At 42.4% G+C, this 26,498-nt stretch overlaps 1 protein-coding gene across 1 annotated transcript in view; it reads right to left on the bottom strand.

The window, feature by feature from the left end:
• Positions 1–26,498, bottom strand: part of LOC311004127 (uncharacterized protein) — a gene marked incomplete at its 3' end in the record, with an annotated part of 309,814 nt that overhangs the window by 84,105 nt on the left and 199,211 nt on the right. The window contains 8 exon segments of the mRNA XM_083996075.1: positions 15,031–15,204; positions 15,318–17,121; positions 17,275–17,500; positions 17,661–17,739; positions 17,924–18,037; positions 19,337–19,450; positions 19,581–19,639; positions 21,524–21,542. Coding sequence (XP_083852201.1) covers positions 15,031–15,204; positions 15,318–17,121; positions 17,275–17,500; positions 17,661–17,739; positions 17,924–18,037; positions 19,337–19,450; positions 19,581–19,639; positions 21,524–21,542 — 2,589 coding nt within the window.

Below are 26,498 nucleotides of genomic sequence, written 5' to 3'. Positions count from 1 at the left end.
TACTGAGACTGTTATTATTCTGTCACCTGAGTTAACGAGGTGCATGTGAGTTTGGAGCTGACGAGAGGAGAGAATAAAGAGTGAGACAACGCGGCCCTGAGGAGGAACTGTGAAGGACTCAGCTCAGCTGACCTAAACCGAGTCCAGTAAAGCTGTAACTGTGTAGTGGGAAGGCCTGCAAAGTAATGGTAACTATCGTCCTGCTTCCTACATTGTTTTAACATCTAGGTAAAAAAAAAAAAATATATATATATATATATTTTCTGGGATAAACGGGCAGATTACATAAGATTCTTCTTCTTTCTGCTCCCTTTTGTTGAGATTTGGGAGGTTTTTGTTTTTATTGTAGCTTATTAAAATGCAAGATCATTTTTCTGACTGATTTATTGCCCGTGTATCTGCTTTCGGAGAAGCGGAGAAGTTCCGCTTCTTTCCCCCGTCCTCCGCCGGTTGTCTCCGTTGTCACTTTGTTGTCACAAAAGTTGCTGCGCCACAGAGAGCACATGGCTAATTAAATATGCACGTGCTGACCATATATAGTTGTATATAGGCGTTCCGGGGGCGGAGTAAGAGGTGTGTTCACGTGTGCACCATTCTTGAGTCCTGTGTGATTTATTGCGGAGAGTTGTGCGTACGCACAGTTTGATTGATCTGAAAAAGGTGTAAATATTTAGGGTGTACGCCATTTTCGTCTTTTCGCCGTACGCAAATATTTAGTAGCAGTTTTACACCCTCTTTGATAAATGAGGCCCCTGGTTAGTCACATTGTTGCACATTTTCTTTCAACAGTGGTCATAAATGAAGCAAATTCTAATCTGAGTTTCAAAGTGAAAGGTTGTCTGGATATGGAGGAGAACAAATGATTCTGTCTACGTCACCTGTAGTTTTCCAGAGAGTCCGTTAGTGCTGGTATGTTGTTGAACTGGTTGGTCTGGATCATTTCCAGGTCCCAAAGCCAGCTTCCTTGTTTTAGGCTGTACCTGCTGCCTCTGCCAACTCCTTTACATAACCGTGTTAATAACAACACACTCACACATACGACGACCAACGACAGTCTAATTCTCATATTGTCTTGATCAATGTGGTGTGAGCAGAATACACTGGAAATGTTTTATAATAGCTGTTAAATATCACACCAGTATGCCAGAGAGGGGTCGCAGAGTTCTTGCCAGCATGACCAGAAAGCCCTATAATTCACTTTCATCTGTCCTAATAATTATTCATGTTAATCCAGCTCCCTGGAGTGCTGCCTTGCTTACTTGGAACATTAGAAATCTACAGTGCTTGCTCTATGAAAATCCTCCCTAATGCTGGTTAGAGATGGCCAATTACCCATTAGTATAAATTGTACAATACTTAATCAGATCACTGTTCTCATAACTTAAACAGCAAACCACTCAGAAGGTTAAATGTTGGCCAACACAGTATATGTTTTATATAATCAGGACAAGGAGTCATTTAGCTTGAAGTAGGCTACCCCTGTTTAGTATTTTTAAGCATATTTGAACTTTTTATAAATTAGCCAGAGGACATCATAATGTCAGACTCTCTACCTTATAATGTAAAGCAAACTTAGTGTTTGCAGGTAGCTTGTTGTTACCTGTCAGCCTGGCTCCTACTGTAGCCTAGTCCATAGTCACAGAGACAAATTGTCCTGTGGACAACCTTGACCTTGATCTCTGCTAAAGAAACTTGTGATAGTCATTTCAGACAGTGCTGATAGCATGAGCACTACCGTTGCATTGTCACAAGGTGGTGCAGAGGTCCTGCCCTGTTTGTAGTCCTGTGGCATAGGTCCACAACTCAATAAAGAGTTCTCATTTAGTGCATTCATGCACAACACTGGTGAGTAGGCTTATCTGGCTACTGGCTAGTCACTGTAGTGAGCAGGGGTTTGGTTTTATTGATGATCTTTTTCCTGGGGCTGCCCTGACGGCGTTATGGTTTTGAAACAGGTGCTGCTACTTCAGGAATATCTACAGTAGTCAAGGTTTGAAGTCAGGTTTGACCTTAGTGACTTAGTGCTTGGCAAGCAATCCTGCTGGATTTATAGGTAGTGTGGTTTTGGACCTTTGGAATCGAATGTCCTTCCTACCTCTTGTAGTGTTGAAGTCGCCAACAACACACCCAGAAATTCCTCATATAATCACATCTGTGTGAGCTCGTTGTCGTGTGCACAGGCAACCAAAATCACCTTTATCTTTATCAGTGGCTTATTTTTTTATTCTTCCAGGTCTGGTACCTGTTACCGTCTCTAACCACAAACCTGGTACGCAGGCGACAGTCGTCATGTGGACCTGCCAATGAAATTACTGTTAACTTTCTGATAACCACGGCAGCTCTCTAATCCTCTGCCTGTTTATTTCCTCAAGCACATGAGCCTGCAGGCTGTGTGCCTATGTCTCTCTCTCTTCCCCTACTTTCTGCTCCCTCCCTCTTTTTTCACTGAGCCTCTCTGTATTGGACACTTGGACGCCCTGGGACTTCTGTCCGGGTTCCCTGGCAGTCGGTGCCTCATTCCAGATGTTCTGGGTTGTGATCTTCATCCTCCAGGAGTCACAGCCTCCTCCACGTTACTCACTCTTGCTGTGTTTGTTTACTTCTCCTGGACATGGGAATTATGCGGTTTAGCTTTGTCCATGTTTGTGTTGTCTGTCTTCTTTACAGTCTTCATGGTGAAGAGGAGGTTGTGTGGCTCAGCATCGATTATTCTTTTATATTCAATAATATTTCAATAATGTTTCTTTCCTGATGGTCCAAAATTCAAATCTATTATGTTGCTTTCTTCTGTACCCACAACATCTGGTTAATTTACCTTTCACATTTAAATATAGATATGCTATATATTTTTTTTTAATATTTATGAATGGACAGTATTTGAAACGAATCACAACTTCTCAGACAGATATTAACCAAAACTTTTACTCTCATGATGGACAGTTATTTCTCATTTCATTTCCAACCACTTGCTGCTCCGACACATTTAAATGTGTAAATTGAAAGTTCATTTAATTATCCTGTAATCTAATTCTTGGCTCTGAGTTAATTAAATGTGGATATCTTTATTGTCTTTGCTCATAGCCTCTTTTTCTAATGGCTATATATTGCCACTTTAATGCCACTTGACTTTTTGGTCAATCAGGTGCAATTGATTAGTGAACAAATTGCATTTAGCAGCACAAAACCAGCAGTAACCCCCCTTTGGGAAATTCCTTTGTATTGAGAGTGAGGAGTTGTCGTCACAGCTCAGAATCCCAATACATCCATGTCAGAGCCCCGCCCCCCTTCTCCGCCATGATGGAAGGATTCCGGTGGCAAAAGCCATACTAGTCTATGGGCAAAACAAAATTCCGTACTCCGTAATTTACTGTTTTACAATGCCGGAAATCACTGCTGTGTTAAAAACTGCTCCAGTGATTTACTTTCTCCTTATCCTTTCTTGTAATTTGTTCATCTGTTGGCGCAAAAAAGAGCTAGAATTTAGTCCGTCTCTGTGCTGTTCTGATGTGTTGCCCCTGGCAACCGATAGCGTCTCCTTCCATCATGGCCGACTGGCTGCTCAAATCGGCACGTGACTCCTCACTCTCAATTTCCTGGGACCTAAAGGGGAAGTTGCTATTGTTTTCACAATGAAATAGGAGCTATCCCTGTTTTCAGTTTGTTTGGCTATTGAGGAAACATGATTGTATATTTTATGTGTGCCTCGGTGTGCCTTTACAACATCTCTCCTTTCACAGGTGTTTTTATATGACTCCAGCAGGGGAAATATTTACCTAGACCATGTAATGTGTGCTCCAGAAATGTCACAGCTTATGCAGCTGCCTCCCTCCACTTTGTACCTTACAGCATATAAGCACAGACAGCATTGGGAAATTGTGTATGCTATGATGAGACCATTTAACAGAGCTAACCAAAGGATTATAGGCAATGGTTGGTAAATTATTGCTTCACCAAACTATGAGAATAAATATGGTAAACGCTATAGCCTTCCTGCTACACATCAGTGTATCAGTAGTCTTTTGTATGTTGTCATTCTGATTATATAAACTCACAGGACAACTGTACAGGTCTCATTCTGCAAGGAAATTCAGTTGCCTACATCTGTTATTTTTCAGTTTGTATCTCTCTATCTGTCTAGTCCGTTAGCCTGGTTGCTAAGTACATCCTATTTAAAGTTGCAGAGTGAATATGTCAATGTACTGACCCCACATGTCGTTTCTAGGAAAATCTGTGATACTAGTCCCACAGCCTGTCCTGATGTCCCCCACACTGATACAGATTTTCTAAATGTCAGTTACATCTGTTATCTGAAATGACACTAACCTCAGCTGTCACATAAAAAAATATTAACACATTAACTGCTGCCCACAAAACAAGCTGCCCCCAGTTTGCGATCCTTGACCCCACAAGTGTAAAAGAAGAAAGAGAGCATTCAGTCCTTTTCATTTGAGGACTGAAACTTTTGCTCAAGGGAGCAATTTAATAGATCCTATACAGAACTGGGAGAAAGGACTCCAGGGGTGGACTGGGACAAAAATTTGGCCCTGGACTTTTTGGTCCAGACCGGCCCACTATCTGCGCACGGATATTTTGCCAACTAGCACCGTTGATGTACATACAAACACACAAGCTCTTAATAACACCACTACTAAATGATACAATATACAACAAAGTAGAGGAATAGTGTGGAATAAGTTAAGTTTGGACAAGATTACATGCACATAATGAGTCTGCATGCAATCAGAACTTTAGTTGGCTAAAGTATGGAAAACAATAGTACAATGATCTGAAAAATGGACAAACACTAATTTTATCTTAGAAAGACAGTACAGCTCAACATAATGTATAGACAATGAAGCATGACAAGAAATACTTGTAATTTGTGTACTGCATCATGAGTAATATGTATGCAGAATGATGTTTTACTGTAACAGTAGTTAATCAGTGTTTTATTAATTTTAACTGTATAATGTTAAACTGTTGAAAGGACAATAAACCATAAACACTGACTGAAAAAAATATGGAAAGCATATATATTAAGTTGTTAGCTCAATGTCCTTCATGACCAAATTTGAGTGAGGGCACTTTAGTAAAAGCAACTAATCAATTAATGAGGATAGTATATGAATATAGTTATTGTTTTCCAATACTTTAGATAACTAGATTTAGCTGTAACACACCACACCATCAGAGTTATTAGCTATAGCTATTTATTATGTCAAGTAAAGTTCATAGCAACCGTTCTGGACCATTTACAGTATTTTAATGAATGTTTATCCACACCATTCTGAAGCACATACCTGCTTAACAATCACTGCCTCCTTCACGTGGTGGAGAGTCTTCCTCAACACTTATTTTTTCAGCCTCCTCCTGCACCATAAGGGCACTGGTAATGGGAGCTTCACTCCCTTCAGACTCACGTGAAGGACCTGCTGCTGAAGCTGCAGCATCGGTGCTTCTAGTCCTGGCCAGGCCACGCGGCCCCTGATCTGCGTAATTGTTGTACTTTCAGCAGTCTGTGCTGCTAGAGCTTTTCTTTTTCTGTTACTTTCCTCAATTTTTCCGCGCCGCCTTTGCGTTTTTTTTTTTACTTGTCTTTTCCGTTTTCGTGCGCTGGTGTTTTTGTTTTTTTCTCTCTCTCGCTCTCCCTCTCATCATGACTCCTCATCATTAAAAGTGATTGGACGAGGGGGGGTCTAGAACATGCGTGGGTGGGACTCCTGGGCCTCTGTAGCCTCTCATAGGGCCATTGGGCCAGGTAGACAAGTCACTGGGCCAATCGTCACCTCTCTGCTGTGTCTGCAGCTGAGCACTGTGAGCCGAGCCGATGCATGTCTCTCTCCCCGGGCCGGGAGAGTTACAATAGGCAAGGCGAGGCATGGCGGGAAGAAAGTTAAATAAATAAATAAAAAAACGGCCGCCTATCGGCCCATTAGTGACCGGCCCACCGGGAAAACTCCCGGTACTCCCTATGGCCAATCCACCCCTGTGTGCTCATGTGGTTGGAGAGAAGCTGGTGCTGGTGGGCGGAGTCTGGCTGCATGATGACGGCGTGCCGGGACCCCGACTCAGTCACATGACCCCGACTCAGTCACATGACCCCGACTCAGTCACACGACCCCGACTCAGTCACACGACCCCGACGGGACTTAAACCTGGATGTGGACTGTGGACCAGTGACTCATGACTTCATCAGACTTAAAGAGAGATTAAAGGTGTACAGAAAAGAAAATTGAATTTGATTGCACTCTGGGTCATAAAATTAGTGTAATAACTCATCTATCAGACGATGTAGCCCAAACTTTGTGCAAAATCCTGCCCAAACAGGATATCTTTCATTTGAGATATCCTGTGTCATTTTAGTCACAGCACAACATATTCTGTGGCTGTGTGAAAAGTAGTAGAAATCTTCAAAAGTGCTGGCACTGGCTGTACATTGAGGGAAAAAAACTCTGGCAGTGAATGAGTTAAGAACAAATACTGCATGATGCAACATAACACTGCTAAAAGTACCAACAGAATATTAATGCTGATGAGCTTTAAACTGTTTCCAGTAGGGGTGTCGATTATTTGTTTTCACAATTAATCGCGGTATTAAACGCCACAATTAATTAATCGTAAAGATGCCTAAATACCGTTACTTTCCAAAAAAGATGATGTTGGAACCATATCGGAAGATGAGCGCCAAAATAAAGGTTAATCCACAGTCAGATACTGGTCCATTTACCTAACATGACATTGAATTGGTAGGAATTTAAATGTTGAGTGTCATTTGTAATTTAAAGAAAACAAAATAAAACAAAAAACGATTTAAAAAAAAATGTAAACATTTGGTATAGATGACAACTTATGACCTGAATATTTCACACATTTCCTCTGGGGGATTAATAATTGTTCCTATATTAACTAAACATATTTTCACTCTGTTCCTGTTGTAAAGTCGACGTCGTTACATCAGGGAACTTAAATCCATATCGCTGGTGTCAGGATTCCTCCTGTTACAATAAATCAATATATAGATTGTTAATCTTTAAAACCATGACGTCATGGTATAAAACCAGAGACGAGGCTCAGCTACTAACCTGCACACCGTGGTTTAAAGACTTCTTCATCTGTACAGACAAACACATGTTGTATATTATAGTAGAATATATAAATATAAATATAAACATAAGAGTGAAGGGCAGAGGCAGGTTAGACAGACGGACTAACTGTACTGTAACTACTACTTTTTGCTCAGTAGGGGGCAGTGTTTTGTTTCTTCTTCTTCCTGTTACACTATGCTCTGGTCATTATTATTAGAGAGCGATGCTGGACATAAGAGTTGCTGAATTATTACAAAGCTAAAGGGTGTTTGTGTTGTTTTTTCTCATGTGTGCAATAAGAGCAGTGTAAGTGTTATTTCTGAAATGCAGCTGAGCAAGTGTGAAAACCCACCGTCACTAACAATACCAACAATGTGATGTATCTGTTGTATATAAATACACAAACAGAGACGATGTGACAGGAAACCTGTTGATGATACAAGACTGAGACAGTGACGATGTTTAGACTGTGATAGAGAATCAAATCCATGCCAGATTTAATCTGGTCGCTGGTTTGAAACCTTGATAAATACAAATCTTCAAGCTGTTGTTATTGATGCTGCTTTTAGCTGATGTATTATTATTATTATTATTATGGTTATTATAAGAGTTGTTATTCGTTGATCTCAAACAGGAAGTAGCAGCAGCTGCAGTGTCTGACCTCTGCAGCTCAAAGAAGTAAAGAAATAGTTTTTATTCTTATGTTTTTTGAGCTGGAGTCAAAGTGAAGAGTTTTTACTTTAAAGGGATAGTAGCATTTTTTTTAAAGTGGGGTTGTATGATCTCCAAATAGCCCCTAAGTACTTTAATTGCAGTAGAAGACTCTCTGCACTCCTCCCGTTAGCAACGCCAGCCCATAATAGCCCTGCCCAGAGATTTACAACATACAGTGTTGTGAACAGACCCAAAGAAACGGCCTATTTTCACGGCCTAAAAGAGGTTTTACCTGGAAAGAAATACACAGTTCCATTGTTCACTATAATATAATTTTTTCCAGCCCTTCAAAGTGCAGGAAAAACACAGTAAATCTCTGGGCAGGGCTATTATGGGCTGGCGTTGCTAACGGGAGGAGTGCAGAGAGTCTTCTACTGCAATTAAAGTACCTAGGGGCTATTTGTAGATCATACAACCCCACTTTAAAAAAAATGCTACTATCCCTTTAATCTCTCAGCTGTTTAATAGATACAGTGCCTCCTCCTGGCCTCCTGGCAGCGTATTTATCTTCATTTGTAAACGTTATTCTCATTTTATCATATTTATGACTTAGTTCAAGTGTAAATATCGGTTTTGAGACGATCACATAAGAAAGAACTATATTCACTGCTTTTAAAGAGAACGGTTCTAATCTGAGTTTCATGTGGGGAGTGTTTGTGATGATGATGATGATGATGATGATGATGATGATGATGATGTGTTGAATGTGAGATGGCTCCAGAGATGAACCGACTGCATGATTTATTAACTATTTTTTCTACAAAAATTAAAAATATATCATAAATGATTGATGTTTTTGTGTGTGTGTGTTTATTTATCTGTGATCTGTAGAGATAGATCATCTGACCCCCCCCCCCCCCCCCCCCCCCTCCCCCCTCCCTACCTGACAGCACAGAAATAGGTTCATCATGTGAGTGGTAAGAATAGACCTGTGGTTTGTAAATGTCTCTGCTGCCAGTGGGCTCAGTTCAAGGCCTCAGTCCTCTCTGACCTTTGACCTGCTTTATGAGGCAAAGACAAACATCACAGCTGTGGTCGTCTCCAGAAAGCCAGGGAGAAGAACCATTAGAAACACTATAAATAATATTATGTAAGTTTAGTTGTAGGGTTAGGGGTTAGGGTTAAGATAAGATCATCCTTTATTTGTACCACAGTGGAGGGGATTTACAAGGTTGCAGCAGCAGACAACAGTAAAGGAAGTATAGCACAGATAATAAAGAGCAACAGCAATAAAAACAAAGCAGTATTTGTAATAGAGTATAATTAATGAATAATAAGAATAAGAAAAAATGGTTACCTACACCTACATTTGGACTTTAAGATACGATAAGAATTACTTTATTAACCCCAAAGGAAAATTAATTTATGGAGGTTTAGTCACTTTCTTTATATATTAGGCTAAATAAAACGCTACTTTTCTAATTTTTCAATGTTTTTTTTTTTATAGTAAGCTTGTATGATGTTATGAATATACCTGCAGTAGCTTTAACTGTGGGCAGGACCAACAGAAAAAACTTTTGTTTTTATCAAACACTTTACAAAATGCCACTGAAACAATCCAACTGTTAGTCCCACTACAGGTAATTAGCATAAATGATGACAGTCCAGGAAATAAAGTTAAACAGTTTTATTTTTATGATGTAGTTAAATGAAAGACGCTAGCGTTCAGAGTTTTACTGGGGAAACGTTGGCCAATACATGTAATCATTTGAAATGATTTTGCCCAAAAATACAACATCATTTAAAGTTACCTGACACGAAATGTGAACTGCAAATCCAGGAGTCGTTGCCAGGAGCCCAGCCGTTTCTCCGGATTGCAGTGATCCATCTTGGTCTCTTTTCTGGTGCTTTAGGTAGCCGCCCGACATGAGAAATTGTTCCGCGACACAGGAAGAGCAGTGAACTGAGACACTGGGAGCTTCCGCTACAAACAAGCTTGAAATATAGACTTATGTAATTTTTTTGGGAACAATTTCTCATGTGGGGGCTTCAATACAAGAGGGACATTACAGACGAGCAGTATGGAGGTATCTGGATGTTTTTTGGTGTGTCTTTTTGGACGAAGGAAAGTGGTATCCATTCACAACCATTATATAGACAAATACTGCTGCGCGGACCCCCCCGTAACTCAGAGAAGCCTCGGAGGACTCTGAAACTTCTCCCAGCTCTTTAGTCGACATGAGGGTGAGTAGATAATGAGTGAAATTTGAATTTTGGGTGAACTATCCCTTTAACAACTAGAGAAAAAACAACTGATAAACATTCTACAAAGTAAAGTCACACATTGGCAGCAGTGAACAATTTCAGAATAAGACGTTGACGCCTATGGAGAGACATTTTAGTCAAAACTTGATGAATGAATTAAAATCTACCAGGAAATGAATCTCAAAATAAATCCAGTAATAAATGTCGACATGTAAATGTTTGTTTATTAATTCATTTATTTACTGATTCTTTATTAAATCACGTTTTTGTTAAAGCAGAAGTAAGCGATATTTTTGTGTTAATATAAGTCTTAAATAGTTATATCTTCCGACAGCAATCACTTACATAGAGTGTTTGGTCTGAAACACGGGTCTGTCAGTCCCTCTGCTCTGCTCTGAGCCGAAGAGAAAACATTTATCGTATCCTACAGTTTTTATCCAATGAGGAGAGAGAACGGCATGCAGGGCTGTGTGTGCTGCCAAGGAACGCTGTGAATGTGGTGACGTAGGGACGAGGACTGTTATGGTGTGTTCAAGGAAACTCGTAACTCGTGTTTTTCCGACCTGTGAAGTGGTACCAGTTCGATCTGGTACGAGTTCACAGGTCAGAAGTTACGAGTGGCCGTTATAGTGACTTTCACCGGTAAAACAGGTCGGAAAAACACGAGTGGGTTGTCTGGAACGCTACAAAGTCGTAAGTTGTGACTTGAAGCTGTAATTTACGGTTTCAAAAGCCTGCCTGGAACGCAGCATTAGCCAAAACCACCGGATCGCTTACTTCGGCTTTAAATTCACATCAGATTATTTACATTCATGGATTAAATCAGTTGATTTTTTAAACTCTTCTCAGTGATTCTCATAAACTTCTTCTTGTTTTTCAGGTCCCAGTGATTTTTCTGTTGCCATGACGCTGATGAGTTCATTATTAAACTGTGTTCATCTCTGTCCTGTGAAGACGACGTGAGTGAGAGACAGAGACAGACGTGTAGAGACTGAACTGTCTGTTCAACAGAGAGAAGGTTTCTGTGACAGGAGGAGACTCTGCTTCACTCAACACAGACTCACTGAGGGACCAGAACCGTAGAGTCCAAACCCAGGATAGAGAGGTTGAGTGAAGGTGGTGTTGAAGGTGTAGAGGTGGATCAGTGAGTCAGAGGAGACTCTGTAGAAGGACAGAGAGCCAGCAGGACAGTCCACATACACTGCTACTCTGTTAGAGACAGAGGAGGAGGAGGAGGAGGAGGAGGAGGAGGAGGAGGAGGAGGAGGAGGAGGAGGAGGAGGAGGAGGAGGAGGAGGAGGAGGAGGAGTAGATACGTGTCTCTCTCTTATTGTGCCAGACACTGTAACCACCATCAGAGCACTCCAGACTCCAGGACTGATCGTTCCTTCCAAACAAACAGTCTCTACTGTTTCCTTTCCTTCTGATTCCTCTGTAACTCACTGATATAAGAACGTTTCCTCTCCACTCGACCTCCCAGTAGCAGCGACCAGTCAGACCAGTTGAACACAGCAGCTGAGGCAACCGGTCAAATCTGTCTGGATGATCAGGATATGACTGATGCTCCTCCACCCATGTCGCCTTCCTGTTGTTGTCAGACAGTTTGATCTTTGTGTTCACTGTGTTTGTGTCGATTGTGAGTGGACAGGAATCTGATGGAGAGAACAAGACACAGCTGCAGTTATTGATCATTGATCAGTTATTGACAGTTTGATGAAGACTCATGAGGTCAGTGATGTGACAGTGTGAAGATGGTTGAATGTGCTGCTTTGTTTCCAGTAGGGATGCACATTTTGAAAAAATTTTCTGACCGATAACTGATGCTCGTTAACCGATTATTAACCGTTAACCGATAAGATTACGACGCTCCAATTCTTTTTTTTGCTATTGAAGGGATAGTTCAACATTTTGGCCCATTGCCATAATCCCTATAGTCATAGCAGTAGGTTCATTACCTTTGTCAGTGCAAGCTGTTTTTTAGAACGGCGGAGCAGAGCCGTGAGCTGCTCAGAGCTACGCTACGGAGGCTCATTATGGGATTTCTTGGTTTCCCTCATCAAACTCATCAAATACACAATCCAACAACTCCACAACGCTCTGGTGGACAAGTTGTGAGCTGCACATTCACCACGCTATGAGATAATAACACAACGTTACCACACAGAGTTGTTTTAGATGGAAATTCATGCAAAACCACTGATGCGCGTTGCCTTCAGGGACAGTTTTTCATCAAGCAGTCTCTGTATTTCCCTCTAAAACAACTCTGTGTGGTAACGTTGTGTTATTATCTCATAGCGTGGTGAATGTGCAGCTCACAACTTGTCCACCAGAGCGTTGTGGAGTTGTTGGATTGTGTATTTGATGAGTTTGATGAGGGAAACCAAGAAATCCCATAATGAGCCTCCATAGCGTAGCTCTGAGCAGCTCACGGCTCTGCTCCGCCGTTCTAAAAATAGCTTGCACCGACAATTAAAGGTAACGAACCTACTGCTATGACTATAGGGACTATGGCAATGGGCCAATTTGCCAAAATGTTGAACTGTCCCTTTAAATACACACGTGCGCTGTGACAGCTGATCAGTGCCTCATCCACTCTGCTCTGTCTCAGCTGATCTCTCATATGGAGGTTAGATCGTCCAGTGTAGAACTGTTTTAGTTACAAAGTGCAGCCAAACACCAGACTGAAGGAGCAGCAGAGCTCCTCTGTGGAGCTGCAGGAGAGCTGCATCAGCCTCCTCTTTCATTTAGTTTTTTCATTGTTTTCAACGCCGTTGTTACAGATGATTCACATCTATGTCTGTGTAGCTACATTTATGGTCTGATCTTCCTTCACGGGGGCTGCACATACTGTCAGTCCTCCTGTGGAACTTTTTACCGCGAAATGTGACTGAAGACACGTGGAAATCTGCACGTGTCGACACGCCCCCATGAGTTGACGACAAGGAGCTAATAAATAAATAACTGATAGTATTAATCGGTCAAAGTTCTTGTTATCGGTTAACGGTTAAACGGTTCAACATGTGCATCCCTCGTTTCCATGAATCAAAGTAAAAACAGACTTACACTTCCTCAGACCTGGTGTCAACCATGGGACTCCAGCAGGCTCCACCCTGAAAGGAGGAGGGGGGTCAGAGCAGCACCTTCTCTGTCAGCATGCACACATGGACATTACATGGCTCTCACACACACACTGTTTTATCACTGTGTTCACATGGAGGCTGGTATGTATGGATGAACACTGAGCACAGAGAAGAAGGAGCTGGAGTCTTTATCTAGTGATGACACAGAGCAGGAGGAGACCAGGAGGAAACACTTCATCATGTCTTTTCTCCATCTGATGTCACTGCAGTGTGAGACACACACTTTCACTCTCTGACTCTCAAGCTGCACAAACACACGTCACAGCAAAGATGGAGACACAACAGGTGGAGCTGACCAGCCCAGATATCCCACAATGCACCAGGAAATAAGAAGAGTGCATCTGTGAACATTGGATGCACTGCAAAAACTCAAAATCTTTCCAAGAATATTTGTCTTTTTTCTTGTCAAAATGTCTCATTTTTAGTCAAAACTAATCTCTTAAAATAAGACTCATCACCTAAAATCAACTTGTTTTTAGATCATTTTCACTTTTTTCAAACAAATTTTCACTTGAAATAAGTAGAAAAATCTGCCAGTGAAAGCAAGTTTTTTGTGCTTGTAATAAGAAAGAAAAACTTGCTCCACTGTCAGATTCTTCTACTTAAAGTGGAAAATTTGCTTGAAAAAAATTTAAAAAGTGTCTAAAAACAAGCTACTTTTTAAATGTGATGAGTCTTATTTTAAGTATAATTAGATTTATTTTGACTAGAAATAAGACAAATATTCTTGGTAAGATTTTGAATTTTTGCAGTGCATCCACTTTTCACAGCTGCACTCTTCTTCTTTCCTGGTGCATTGTGGGATATCTGAGCTGGTCAAACACTCTGTTGGTTCAGGAGCAGTTCAACCAGCTGCAGCTGAAATGTTTTCTGATACACTCTGAAATAAAGTCTGATCCAAACATCTGGAGAGACTCAGAGCACAGCTGCCAAAAGCTGCTTTCATCACTGACATCTCTTCTCCTGAATATGACACAGTGAGTCATGATGAGACACTGAAGTCATCATGAGGAGAAACTCCTGATCCCAGTAGTTCATCACTGTGACTGATGAAAGCTGCACAGCTCATGTTTGAAACACTCTGAGATTTTGGCTTCAGTATAAACTGTGTTGGGACGAGTCAGACTGAGACAGAGGATGTCAGTGGAGTGGGCGGAGCTTCACCGTGGCCTACACCACCTCTGGATATGGTCTGAGTGATGGGATCTGATGGAATCAATGCATGGATCACCTGAGACAAATGTTAATACCAGGTGTGACCAGGTGTGAACGGGGCCATAGAAAATGTTCCAGCTCCTCCTCCTCTATCAGACAGTGTGTGTGGCTGCAGCAGCCTCTCCATACAGGGCCGTTGCTAGGAATTCTGGGGCCTTTGAAAGAATACGAAAATGGGCCCCTGACTTTTCCACTTTTTTCTTAGACTACGTATGTATTATCATTTTTTATTTAGCCTACTTTGTATTGATGCGAATGCAGCATTACTATGAGTAGCAGGGTCTTATGCGGAATAATTCAGTCATACAAAGATTAGACTACTGGGGGTTTTTGTGGGCCCTACTGGGCGCTGGGCCCCTAGAATTATCATCACCTTTCTCCCCAATACAACGGCCCTGTCTCCATACCTGAGAGAGTTCAGTCTCCAGTCTGGATCCTCCAGTCCAGCAGACAGCAGCTTCACTCCTGAGGCTCCTGGGTGGTTGTAGCTCAGGTCCAGCTCTCTCAGATGGGAGGGGTTGGAGCTCAGAGCTGAGGCCAGAGAAGCACAGCCTTCCTCTGTGACCAGACATCCTGACAGACTGAACACACACAACAACACACAGGAAACCACTGTCAACATCTGCTGCTGTGGCCAAGTGGCGTCAGATAAACAGCTGGATGGATCCTCACCTGAGAGTCTCCAGTCTACAGTGTGGACTCTCCAGTCCACCAGACAGCAGCTTCACTCCTGAGTCCTGCAGGTTGTTGTTACTCAAGTCCAGGTGTCTCAGACTAGAGGACTGGGGGCTGAGGACTGATGACAGAGCTTCACAGCTTCTCTCTGAGAGGTTACAGCTGCTCAGTCTAATGAGATGATCATGAGGAATTAAAGAAGAAAGGAGTTTATTATCTGTTCTGTTGAAAGACAGAAGGGTTTTTATCTAATGATGAATAAATCCAACTATCTCTACACTTACAGAGCTTTGTTGGAGGCTTTGACCACTGGCAGCAGCCTCAGAAGAGCCTCCTCTGAAGCAGAGTATTTCTTCAGGTCAAACTCGTCCAGATCTTCTTCTGATGAGAGTAAGATGAAGACCAGAGCCGACCATTGACCAGGAGACAGTTTATCTGTGGAGAGACTTCCTGAGCTCAGGGACTGTTGGATCCTCTCCACTAGAGAACGATCATTCAGTTCATTCAGACAGTGGAACAGGTTGATGCTTTTCTCTGCAGAGGGAGTCTCTTCAACCTTCTTCTTGATGTACAGGACTGTTTCCTGATTGGACTGTGAGTCACTTCCTGTCTGTGTCATCAGACCTCGTAGGAGAGTCTGATTGGTCTCCAGAGAAAGACCCAGGAGGAAGCGGAGGAACAAGTCCAGGTGTCCATTTCGACTCTGTAAGGCCTCGTCCACAGCGCTCTGGTAGAAAGGTGTCAGTTCAGGTTTGTATCTAAAGACTTTAGACCACCTCGAGGTTGTTTGTTGTTGTGACAGCAGGTTGAATCCAGAGTTGATGAAGGTCAGATGGACATGAAGAGCAGCCAGAAACTCCTGAACACTCAGATGGACGAAGCAGAACACCTTGTCCTGGTACAGGCCGCTCTCCTCTTTAAAGATCTGTGTGAACACTCCTGAGTACACTGAGGCTGCTCTGATATCGATGCCACACTCTGTCAGGTCTGATTCATAGAAGATCAGGTTTCCTTTCTGCAGCTGCTCAAAAGCCAGTTTTCCCAGAGACTCAATCATCTTCCTGCTCTCTGAACTCCAGTGTGGATCTGTCTCAGCTCCTCCATCATACTTGGCCTTTTTCAGTTTTAGATAAACCACCAGGAAGTGGATGTACATCTCAGTCAGGGTCTTGGGCAGCTCTCCTCTCCTTCTGGTCTTCAACAGCTTCTCCAGAACTGTAGCAGTGATCCAGCAGAAGACTGGGATGTGGCACATGATGTGGAGGCTTCGTGATGTCTTGATGTGGGAGATGATCTCTCTGGCCTGCTCCTCATCTCTGAACCTCTTCCTGAAGTATTCCGCCTTCATTGGGTCAGTGAACCCTCTGACCTCTGTCACCATGTCAACACACTGAGGAGGGATCTGATTGGCCGCTGCAGGTCGTGTGGTTATCCAAAGGCGAGCAGAGGGAAGCAGGTTCCCCCTGATGAGGTTGGTCAGCAGCACGTTGACTGAGGTGGACTCTGTCACATCAGTCAGGATCTCAGTGTTGTGGAAGTCCAGAGGAAGTCGACACTCGTCCAGACCGTCAAAGATGAAGACGACCTGGAACTGATCAAACCTGCAGATTCCTGCTTCTTTGGTTTCAGAGAAGAAGTGATGAACAAGTTCCACCAAGCTGAACTTTTTCTCTTTCAGCACATTCAGCTCTCTGAAGGTGAAGGGAAATGTGAAGTGTATGTCCTTATGGGCTTTGCCTTCAGCCCAGTCCAGAGTGAACTTCTGTGTTAAGACTGTTTTCCCAATGCCAGCCACTCCCTTTGTCATCACTCTTCTGATTGGTCGGTCTCTTTCAGGTGGGGCTTTAAAGATGTCTTCTTGTCTGATGGTTGTTTCTGGTCTGTCTGGTTTCCTGGACGCTGTTTCAATCTGTCTGACCTCATGTTCCTCATTGACCCCTCCAGTCCCTCCCTCTGTGATGTAGAGCTCTGTGTAGATCTGGTTCAGAAGGGTTGGGTTTCCTGCTTTAGAGATCCCCTCAAACACACACTGGAACTTCTTCTTCAGGGCAGATTTGAGTTTACGTCCACAAACTGGAGCAAAATATTCAGAATGAAAACACAAGAAATTAGATCAATAAGAAAATATAACATTTTAATTCTTCTAAATAACGACTATGTGAACATGTTTCCCTCCATGTGTTGATGTCAGTGAACGTTACATTTGTCCATCATGTTGAATCTTTACAGAAATCCTCTTACTGCTCTGCAGACGCTCAGCCAGCTCCTCCTGCTTCATCCTCCTCAGGAAGTTCACTGTGATCTTCACTAATGCCTCTCTGCTGCTCCTCTGCTCTTCATCCTCACCATCCAACACCTCCTCATTCTCCCTCTGACTCCCTGAGCATTCTGGGTAATCTGGACTCAGAGCCTTGTGGATCTTCTTCAGCTCGTTCTTGACAAAAGTGACCATGTTCTCCTCCAGCAGCTGGAACAGAAACTCTATGAGTGACAGCATCAAACTAAAACCATGGAGCCAAACATCAGATCAATGTCGGACAGACTGACAATCCACTGGTGTCAAAGTGCAGCATGGAGATGATGGTGAACACAACAGATGTAACAGCAGCTGTTGGACATGTCCTCACCATAAATATGGAGTCCAGGTGTGTTTGATGCTGCTGGGCAGACTGACCACTGGGAACCTCTGAGCTCTCCTGGTCCACTCTGTGGAGGAATCAGTGTCAAGTCAACATCAGGACAGAGAGATAATACAAGATGGACTTTATATGTCCCCTGAGGACGTTCACAACAGACAGAGACACTTTGGTTTCAGACCTGGTCCAACAACACGTCGTACAAACTGGTTCTTTCTACAATAACCTGAGTCTGACTGTCAGTTACAGCTTACATCTGATCAGCTGATCCACGTCCTCCTTTAAAGTTAACGACAATGTCCTTTGATTCATTACTCTTTAAAGACAGACAGCTGGGTTCAGGAGAGTCTGGTCTCTGCCGCTGGATCCTGAAACAACAACACAACTCATGTTGGACAGTTTTAGGTTTTCAAAAGAATTCTCTGCAAAGTTATTTTAAGGGTTACAAATGTGAATGAGTTCCTTTTCCTACATTTTGTAACAATGGGCCTCATTCACCAATATCTCTTTAAGTTCATTCATCTTCTATACAGCTCATCCTCACTAGGGTGGAGGGTGAGCTGGAGCCTTTCTCAGCTGACTTTGGGCAGGAGGCGGGGTTCACCCTGGACAGGTCACCAGTCTATCACAGGGCCAACATATACAGACACACATTCACACCTATGGGCAATTTAGAGTCACCAGTTAACCTGCATGTCTTTGGTCTGTGGGAGGAAGCTGGAGAACCCACACATGCACGGGGAGAACATGCAAACTCTACGTCAGATTCATGAACATGTTGTTAAATCAAGAATGTCAGAGAATAGTCTACTTGCCATCAATGAGTAACCGGAAATGTTGAGTACCCCAAAGTTTTATGTTAGAAATATATAGTATGAGTCCCCAGTATTCAGAAACTGCCGGATGCTAACTTATATATATTGGGCAATTAGCATAATTGACATAATTAGCATAAATTAGCATAATTGTCTATATGGGCAATATTTCAACAAAATTGACTTGGCTGATCTGGGCAATATTGGAGTGGTTTTAGGGGTTATTGATGATGCTGAATCCATTTCTGACATTTTCAAAATTCAAAATGGATTCAGCATCATCAATAACCCCTAAAACCACTCCAATATTGCCCAGATCAGCCAAGTCAATTTTGTTGAAATATTGCCCATATAGGCAATTATGCTAATTTATGCTAATTATGTCAATTATGCTAATTTCCCAATATATATAAGTTAGCATCCGGCAGTTTCTGAATACTGGGGACCCATACTATCTATTTCTAACATAAAACTTTGGGGTACTCAACATTTCCGGGTTCACAATGGGGCCCTATGGGCTGGCAAGTAGACTAGAAGGTGAGTTGAGAAGGAAAGTTAAAATGTCCAAACAAAAATCTACAGGGAGCGTCAGACTCCAAACATAGAAAGACCTTTAGTGCTGAAGTGGAGCGACTGCTGCAGGAAGTGAACAAAAAGCAGCTGTTATATTTAGTAGCGTCAGCAGTGGATGTAATATAACAGAAAGAAAGATGCATGGGATGCTGTCAGTCATTCACTGAACGTGGGTCTGAGTTATAACTCAGCTTTTAATGAGAATCATTGAAATGTGACTCCACAGGAAGAACGTTCAACAGAAACTCAAAACCTTTGAAATGTAGTTTTGTCTCTTACATCTGATCAGCTGATCCTCGTCCTCCTTTAAAGTCAACGACAATGTCCTTTGACTGGTTGCTCTTTAAAGACAGACAGCTGGGTTCAGGAGAGTCTGGTCTCTGCTGCTGGATCCTGAAACAACAACACAACTGATAAATGTGCTTGTTGGAGAAAAACTGATGAGAAATATCTTCAGTCTTTTAATAAACACAACAACTGACTTTTAGAGAGAAAAGTCTGTCTGACTGTTTTAAACTCTGACCTTTGACCTGTGGTCTGGCTCTTGGTTTTAGAGGGAGGGGCTCCCTCCTCTCTGTCCTCACACTGATCCATGCTGCTGAGCTCACATCCACATCAGCTCACACACACTTTGTAGCTTCACCTGCAGAGGAAACACACATCATTCATCTGCACAGCAGCTCACATGTCCATCATGTCTCCAGCTGCTCCTCCACTGATTGGCTCTTCTCCTCTGCTTCATATCAGTGTCAGCTGAATGCAGTCACACAGCAGTGAGGAAGAGGAAGCTGCCATCAGCTGCTCTACTTCTACTATCAGTCCACTAGATGGTGTCATGGAGCTGCAGCCCAGCAACATGATCCATGGACCACTGTTTCCATCCACTGACACACACAAGGACTGAGATCCACTGAGTTGATGTGACACAGTCTCTGTGTGGACAGCGTCCCTGTAGAAAACCACTGGATCAAACAAGCTACACACACAACAACTGGGCCTCCACTTATTTCACCTCACAGCTCCACTGTCACAACATTCACTCATTTCACTCTCCAGCTGCCACTGACACTTATTGTCTCTGTCCATCCATTCATCGTCTGCTCCATCAAATGTCACAAAATACAAATGATGCGTTCAAGTTCCTCTCAGTCTGAGACAACGTCTTCAAATGTCTCATTTTGTCACAGCAACAATCAAAGAGACAAAAATATTCAGTTTACAGTCAAATCAAACAGAGAAAACAAGGAAATCTTCAGTTTTTGAGGCTGAAAACTGAAAATTTTCTGCTTGAAAAATGTTGATTGAACAACTGTTGCAGCTCTGAAACATTCTCCACAACAATATTGATGATTTGTGTCCAATAATCCATAACCCAGTGTGTTTGCTGTGTGTAACCACAGACATTATTGGTGAGGACACAGAGACAGTGTCCAGCTGCTCCTCTTCTCATAGATTTAAATGAGTCAGTGAGCTGATGTAACCTACAGAGTCACAGGACAAACATGCTGTGGTTTCATCTTTAATCCTGTGTTTCTGAGCTCATCAGGTGTTTTTAATCTACAACCTGCAGCTGCAAAGTGACCAGTAGCTTCACCTGTCAGGTACATGAGCTGCAGTACAAGCAGGAAGTAGCACAACAAGGAAATACTCAAGGAGAGTACAAGTACCTCACAACTGTACTGCACTAAATGTACTCAGTTACTGTGAAGAACCTGATGCTGAACATTGATCAACACTGGAAAACCAATCATCAATAAAGAAACTGTCAGTATTGATCAGTGATATAGGCAGTAACAGCTTCTGCTCTTATTCCAGCGCTTCTACCCACAACATCCACACAACATGGAGGACACGGTTCTACCCACAACATCCACACAACATGGAGGACACGGTTCTACACACAACATCCACACAACATGGAGGACACGGTTCTACCGACAACATCCACACAACATGGAGGACACGCTTCTACAGACAACATCCACACCACATGGAGGACACGGTTCTACACACAACATCCACACAACATGGAGGACACGGTTCTGTCGGTCCAGACTTTACAGTTACAGCTCTGACTCAGCTACAGTCACATTATAATAACACAACAACACAACGACACGTTGAAGGGCAGAGAACTCAGGTAACGACAGGTGTTAACGAGGAAAACATTCAGACTGATCACCTTACCTTCACACGGGGAAATAAACTGCGACACAACCGCTGGGTGAAAGTAAACAATGAAAGTTGCCTCACCTGTTTGACACGAGGACGAGGTCTTACCTGGACAAACCTGCTCTACTGCTCTTTGCTCCATTTCTCTCTCTCTCTCTCTCTCTCTCTCTCTCTCTCTCTCTCTCTCAGTTGATAAACTAAACAACTGTAACCCTGCTCCATGAGCACGTTGCGGGTTAAAGATTCATTCTTCATAAAACATTTTTTTTTTAAAGACAGGACTGTTCACCTTACCTTCACACGACGAAATAAACTGCGACACAACCGCGTGGTGAAAGGTCAACTTTAACACTTTGAACTGTGACTCACCTGTTGGACGTGACGCTGTTCTCTTCCCTGGAATAATTAACCTGCTTCGCTGGACTTTGCTCCAAGAAATAAAATCCAAAGTGAACAAAGAACATTTATCACACACACATTAACATAAAGGTGAACTGAACCAGATACTATGACAATTATCTGTCACTGACATGAAACACTCAGTGGAGAACTTTGAATGAATCAGGTGATAATTATTATTATAAACAGTTATTGGTAGTCTAACAGCTATAATAGTGCTGTGATCTCACTTATGGTCCAGCAAGGGGTTTAATACAAGTAGCCTAGCTACATCAGGAGGAAACCACTGGAGTGAAATAGAGAGCCTAAGCGGAAGCAGAAAGTGACGTTGCCATGGGAACTCAATTTGTAAAAAACCTCCATGTAAGTGAACGGGAGTCAAAGTTTTATTTCATGGTCCGATTGAATTGTGCCATGAGAAAAAAATACAACCTCTACCTGTTTAAAACATCACGTTTCATGAAGAGAAATCAGCAGTTTGTTGTAAAACTATTGTAAAATAAAACTCAGAAGAATCTGTAACCAGAAAGACTCCAGGTGGCGTAGTGACGTCACCACATGGCGACCTTCCTTTCCCGTGTCAGTTGGTGACATATTTTTCTGATGTTTTAAGTAAGTTAAGGTCATATATTTTTCTCATGACACAATCACGAAATAAAATTTTGACTCCCATTCACCTACATGGAGATTTTTTCCGAATTGAGGTCCCACGGCGAGCTTCACTTCACTTCCACTTAGGCTGTCTATAACCAAGTCTGACTGATCTCCAAGGTTTCAGAGAGATGGAGAATGTGTGAGCGATGGAAACTCCACAAACACACAGCAAGAGATGAAGTGAAGACATAAAGCACAGAGTCAGATCTGAGCTCTCATAGAAGAACCTCAGAGAGGTAAGGAAGAATTAATCCAGCGCTTCTACCGACAACATCCACACAACATGGAGGACACGGTTCTACCCACAACATCCACACAACATGGAGGACACGGTTCTACCCACAACATCCACACAACATGGCGGACACGGTTCTGTCGGTCCAGACTTTACAGCTACAGCTCTGACTCAGCTACAGTAACAGTGGCGTGCACAGACTTTTTGAAGGGCAGGGGCGAAAAGGAAAAAAAGGGGCACCTAATAGCGCGTCCTCGCCACTGAAGAGGGCACTTTAGCACACGTTTTGGCTTCCCTGAAGGCACTTTAACACGTGTTTTAGCTCCCAAGAGGCCACTTTAGCACACGTTTTGGCTTCCCTGAAGGCACTTTAGCACATGTTTTGGCTCCTAGATGTGGCTCCTAGAGGGCACTTTCAGGGCTGCCAAGTTTCAGAAAATGACAAGAGTCAGACTGTAGCGACATGGTGCGTTTGGCCGGCGACCACAGGTCGGCGGTGAAATTTTTTTGGCCTTTTTTAACATCGATTTGGCCTGTTTTAATATCGATACCTTAAGACTAAAAAAACGTTGATTTGGCCTGTTTTAACGCGTGTTTTGGCTCCCAAGAGGGCATTTTAGCACACGTTTTGGCTCCTAGAGAGCACTTTAGCACGCATTTTGGCTTCCAAGGGGGCACTTTAACACGTGTTTTGGCTCCCAAGAGGGCACTTTAGCACACGTTTTGGTTCCTAGATGTGGCTCTTGGAGGGCACTTTCAGGGCTGCCAAGTTGGCCTTTTTAAACGTTGATTTGGCCTGTTTTATAATATCAATACCTTAAGACTAAAAAACATCGATGTGGCCTGTTTTAACACGGGTTTTGGCTCCCAAGGGCACTTTAACATGTGTTTTGGCTTCCAAGAGGGCACTTTAGCACACGTTTTGGCTTCCAAGGGCACTTTAACATGTGTTTTGGCTTCCAAGAGGGCACTTTAACATGTGTTTTGGCTCCTAGAAGGCACTTTAGCACACGTTTTGGCTACCATGAGGGCACTTTAGCACACGTTTTGGCTACTAGAGGGCACTTAAGCCCGCGTTTTGGCTCCCAAGAGGGCACTTAAGCACGCGTTTCAGCTACTAGAGGGCGCTTTAGCACGCATTGTGGCTCCTAGAGGGCACTTTAGCACACGTTTTGGCTCCTAGAGGGCACTTTAGCACACATTTTGGCTCCTAGAGGGCACTTTAGCACATGTTTTGGCTCCTAGAGGGCACTTTAGGACACATTTTGGTTCCTAGAGGGCACTTTAGCACACGTTTTGGCCCCCATGAGGGCACTTGAGCACATGTTTTAGCTCCTAGAGGGCACTTTAACACACGTTTTGCCCCCCATGAGGACACTTTAGCACGTGTTTTGGCTTCCAAGAGGGCACTTTAACGCGTGTTTTGGCTCCCAGGGGGCACTTTAGCATGCGTTTTTCAACAATTGGGCCACGAGGGGGGGCGACCGCCCCCCCTGCCCCCCCCCCCCTGTGCACGCCACTGACAGTAACATTATAATAACACAACAACAACAACACAACGACAAGTTGAAGGGAAGAGAACTCAGGTAACGACAGGTGTTAACGAGGAAAACATTCAGACTGTTCACCTTACCTTCACACGGGGAAATAAACTGCGACACAACCGCTGGGTCAAAGGTCAACTTTAACACTGAACTGTGACTCACCTGTTCGTTGTGATGTTATCTTATCTAGATTAATTACCTTCTGCTTCTTTGCACTTTGCTCCAAGAAATAAAATCCAAAGTGAACAAAGAACATTTATCACACACACAACATTAACATAAAGGTGAACTGAACCAGATACTATGACAATTATCTGTCACTGACATGAAACACTCAGTGGATAACTTTGAATGATACATATGTATCTCAATTTCATACAATGGTGTGTACATAATACAGTTATGTATACAAACTTTGTGCAATATTTGACACACATCTGCATGTGCAGTCGTGTGCAATTTAAGTCAATCCTGCACTTTATTGGGGCATCGTGCAATCAAATTAAATTCAATCTTGCATTTATGCACTCGTCACTTTAACAAACAGCACTGAAGCACATAGCAGTTTAACTAGCACTGTAGCACCTTATAACTTCTCAGTAATCTTCTGGTCCCCTTACCCACTCTTTTAACCGTCTTTGGTCAGTTAACTGGTGGTTTATGTATGTCGTTCATACGTAGGCCTATATGTTTTGTGTAAAATGTCAAGGTGTTTTATTGTCCTAGTCCTGCCTCTTGTACTTTTTATCGTCATTGTTTTTTATGTCTAACATCAACCTGCCAATGGGACTGGGGATGGAAATTAGCCACTTGGCTATAATCCCACATATGTCAATGTCCATTAATGTGTAGGCTACTGTTCCCATTAAAAAAAAAAAAAAAAAATCTGAAATCTGAATCAGGTGATAATTATTATTATAAACGGTTATTGGTAGTTGGTTCTTCTGTTGCCATTTTACAACAAACTGCTGGTTTTTTGGCATGAAACGTGATGTTTTAAGTAGGTTAAGGTCACATATTTTTCTCATGACACAATCACAAAATAAAATTTTGACTCCTGTTCACCTATATGGAGATTTTTTTCCGAATTGAGGTCCCATGGCGAGCTTCACTTCCGCTTCCACTGAGGCTCTCTATAACCAAGTCTGACTGATCTCCAAGGTTTCAGAGAGATGGAGAATGTGTGAGCGATGGAAACTCCACATACACACAGCAAGAGATGAAGTGAAGACATAAAGCACAGAGTCAGATCTGAGCTCTCATAGAAGAACCTCAGAGAGGTAAGTGTGGCACCCCTAAGAGGGAATGGCCACATTAATATTATTTTGTATAAAACCTATGTAAGTATGGGACACTTTTCATTAATATATGTATTTATTTTCATTTATTTTATTTAAAAAAAAAATAGAGAACCATATGAAAGGAGTCATTTTATTTAGAAAAGCAGTGGGGCGGAATGTTTGTGGTTGCTCCAGGTGTTCGGGGGGTACGGTAAAGGAGCCCCACCTTCCGCTGCTACCTCAGACACATTCTGGAGGAAAACAGAGACGCATGGTGTCTTCATTACTCCGCTCTTCACCTGCTTTTACAGGTCGGTAAACGGTTTGAGAACTGGAAAATGTTGTTTTATGTTGTTGCCTTTTATCCATGCTAATGTAAACAAGAGAGTTTAAGACGGTTTGTTTGAGTTATTTACGGGTAAAATGCGCTAGAAACGGGAGAAATTCGCCGCACAGCCGCCATTAACGAGCCGAGCTCGTTCAGGTCAGGCACTCGTTTTGAGAGTCTGGGCACTTTATACACTTTGAAAAACACGGGTTATGTTTTGTATCATTCCAATTAAAGTATATTTTTGTTGAGATGTGAATGTTTACAGTTAATATTTAACAGTGACTGAGTTTATTAGCTAGTGTAGCACAAGCACTATGAGCACTTCTGTGTAGCTAACAAATGCAATTAAAGGGTTATTCCAACATGCTGGATTTTCATGATACACTGTGAATAGTGATTTCTACCGGTAAAATACTGAATTTGACAAACATGTGATGTATTTACTGATACTGATTATTGAATATAACTGTGTATGAAAAGAAATGTGATGATTAGAGAAACTGAAACTGCTTAAACATATACAACACATATATACAACACATTTAACATATTTCACTGAGGTTGTGGAATAGTTGAATGTGAATGATGTGAACAAAGAACCAGCTGAATTGTATAGTGAAGACTAATGTTTAGTGTTTACATAGCTTTTATTTTGTGTAAAATAAATCAGACTCAGACACATTCTGGAGGAAAACAGAGACGCATGGTGTCTTCATTACTCCGCTCTTCACCTGCTTTTACAGGTAACATATTTGTCACCACGGTCCTCATCCTTGGGACCCGTAACATAAGGAAGAATTAATCCACCTTTATTTTGAAAGGTGAA

This window comes from Trachurus trachurus (assembly GCF_905171665.1).
Source record: "Trachurus trachurus genome assembly, chromosome: 21".
Classification (NCBI taxonomy): domain Eukaryota; kingdom Metazoa; phylum Chordata; class Actinopteri; order Carangiformes; family Carangidae; genus Trachurus; species Trachurus trachurus.
This window is presented reverse-complemented; position numbering and strand designations above follow the sequence as displayed.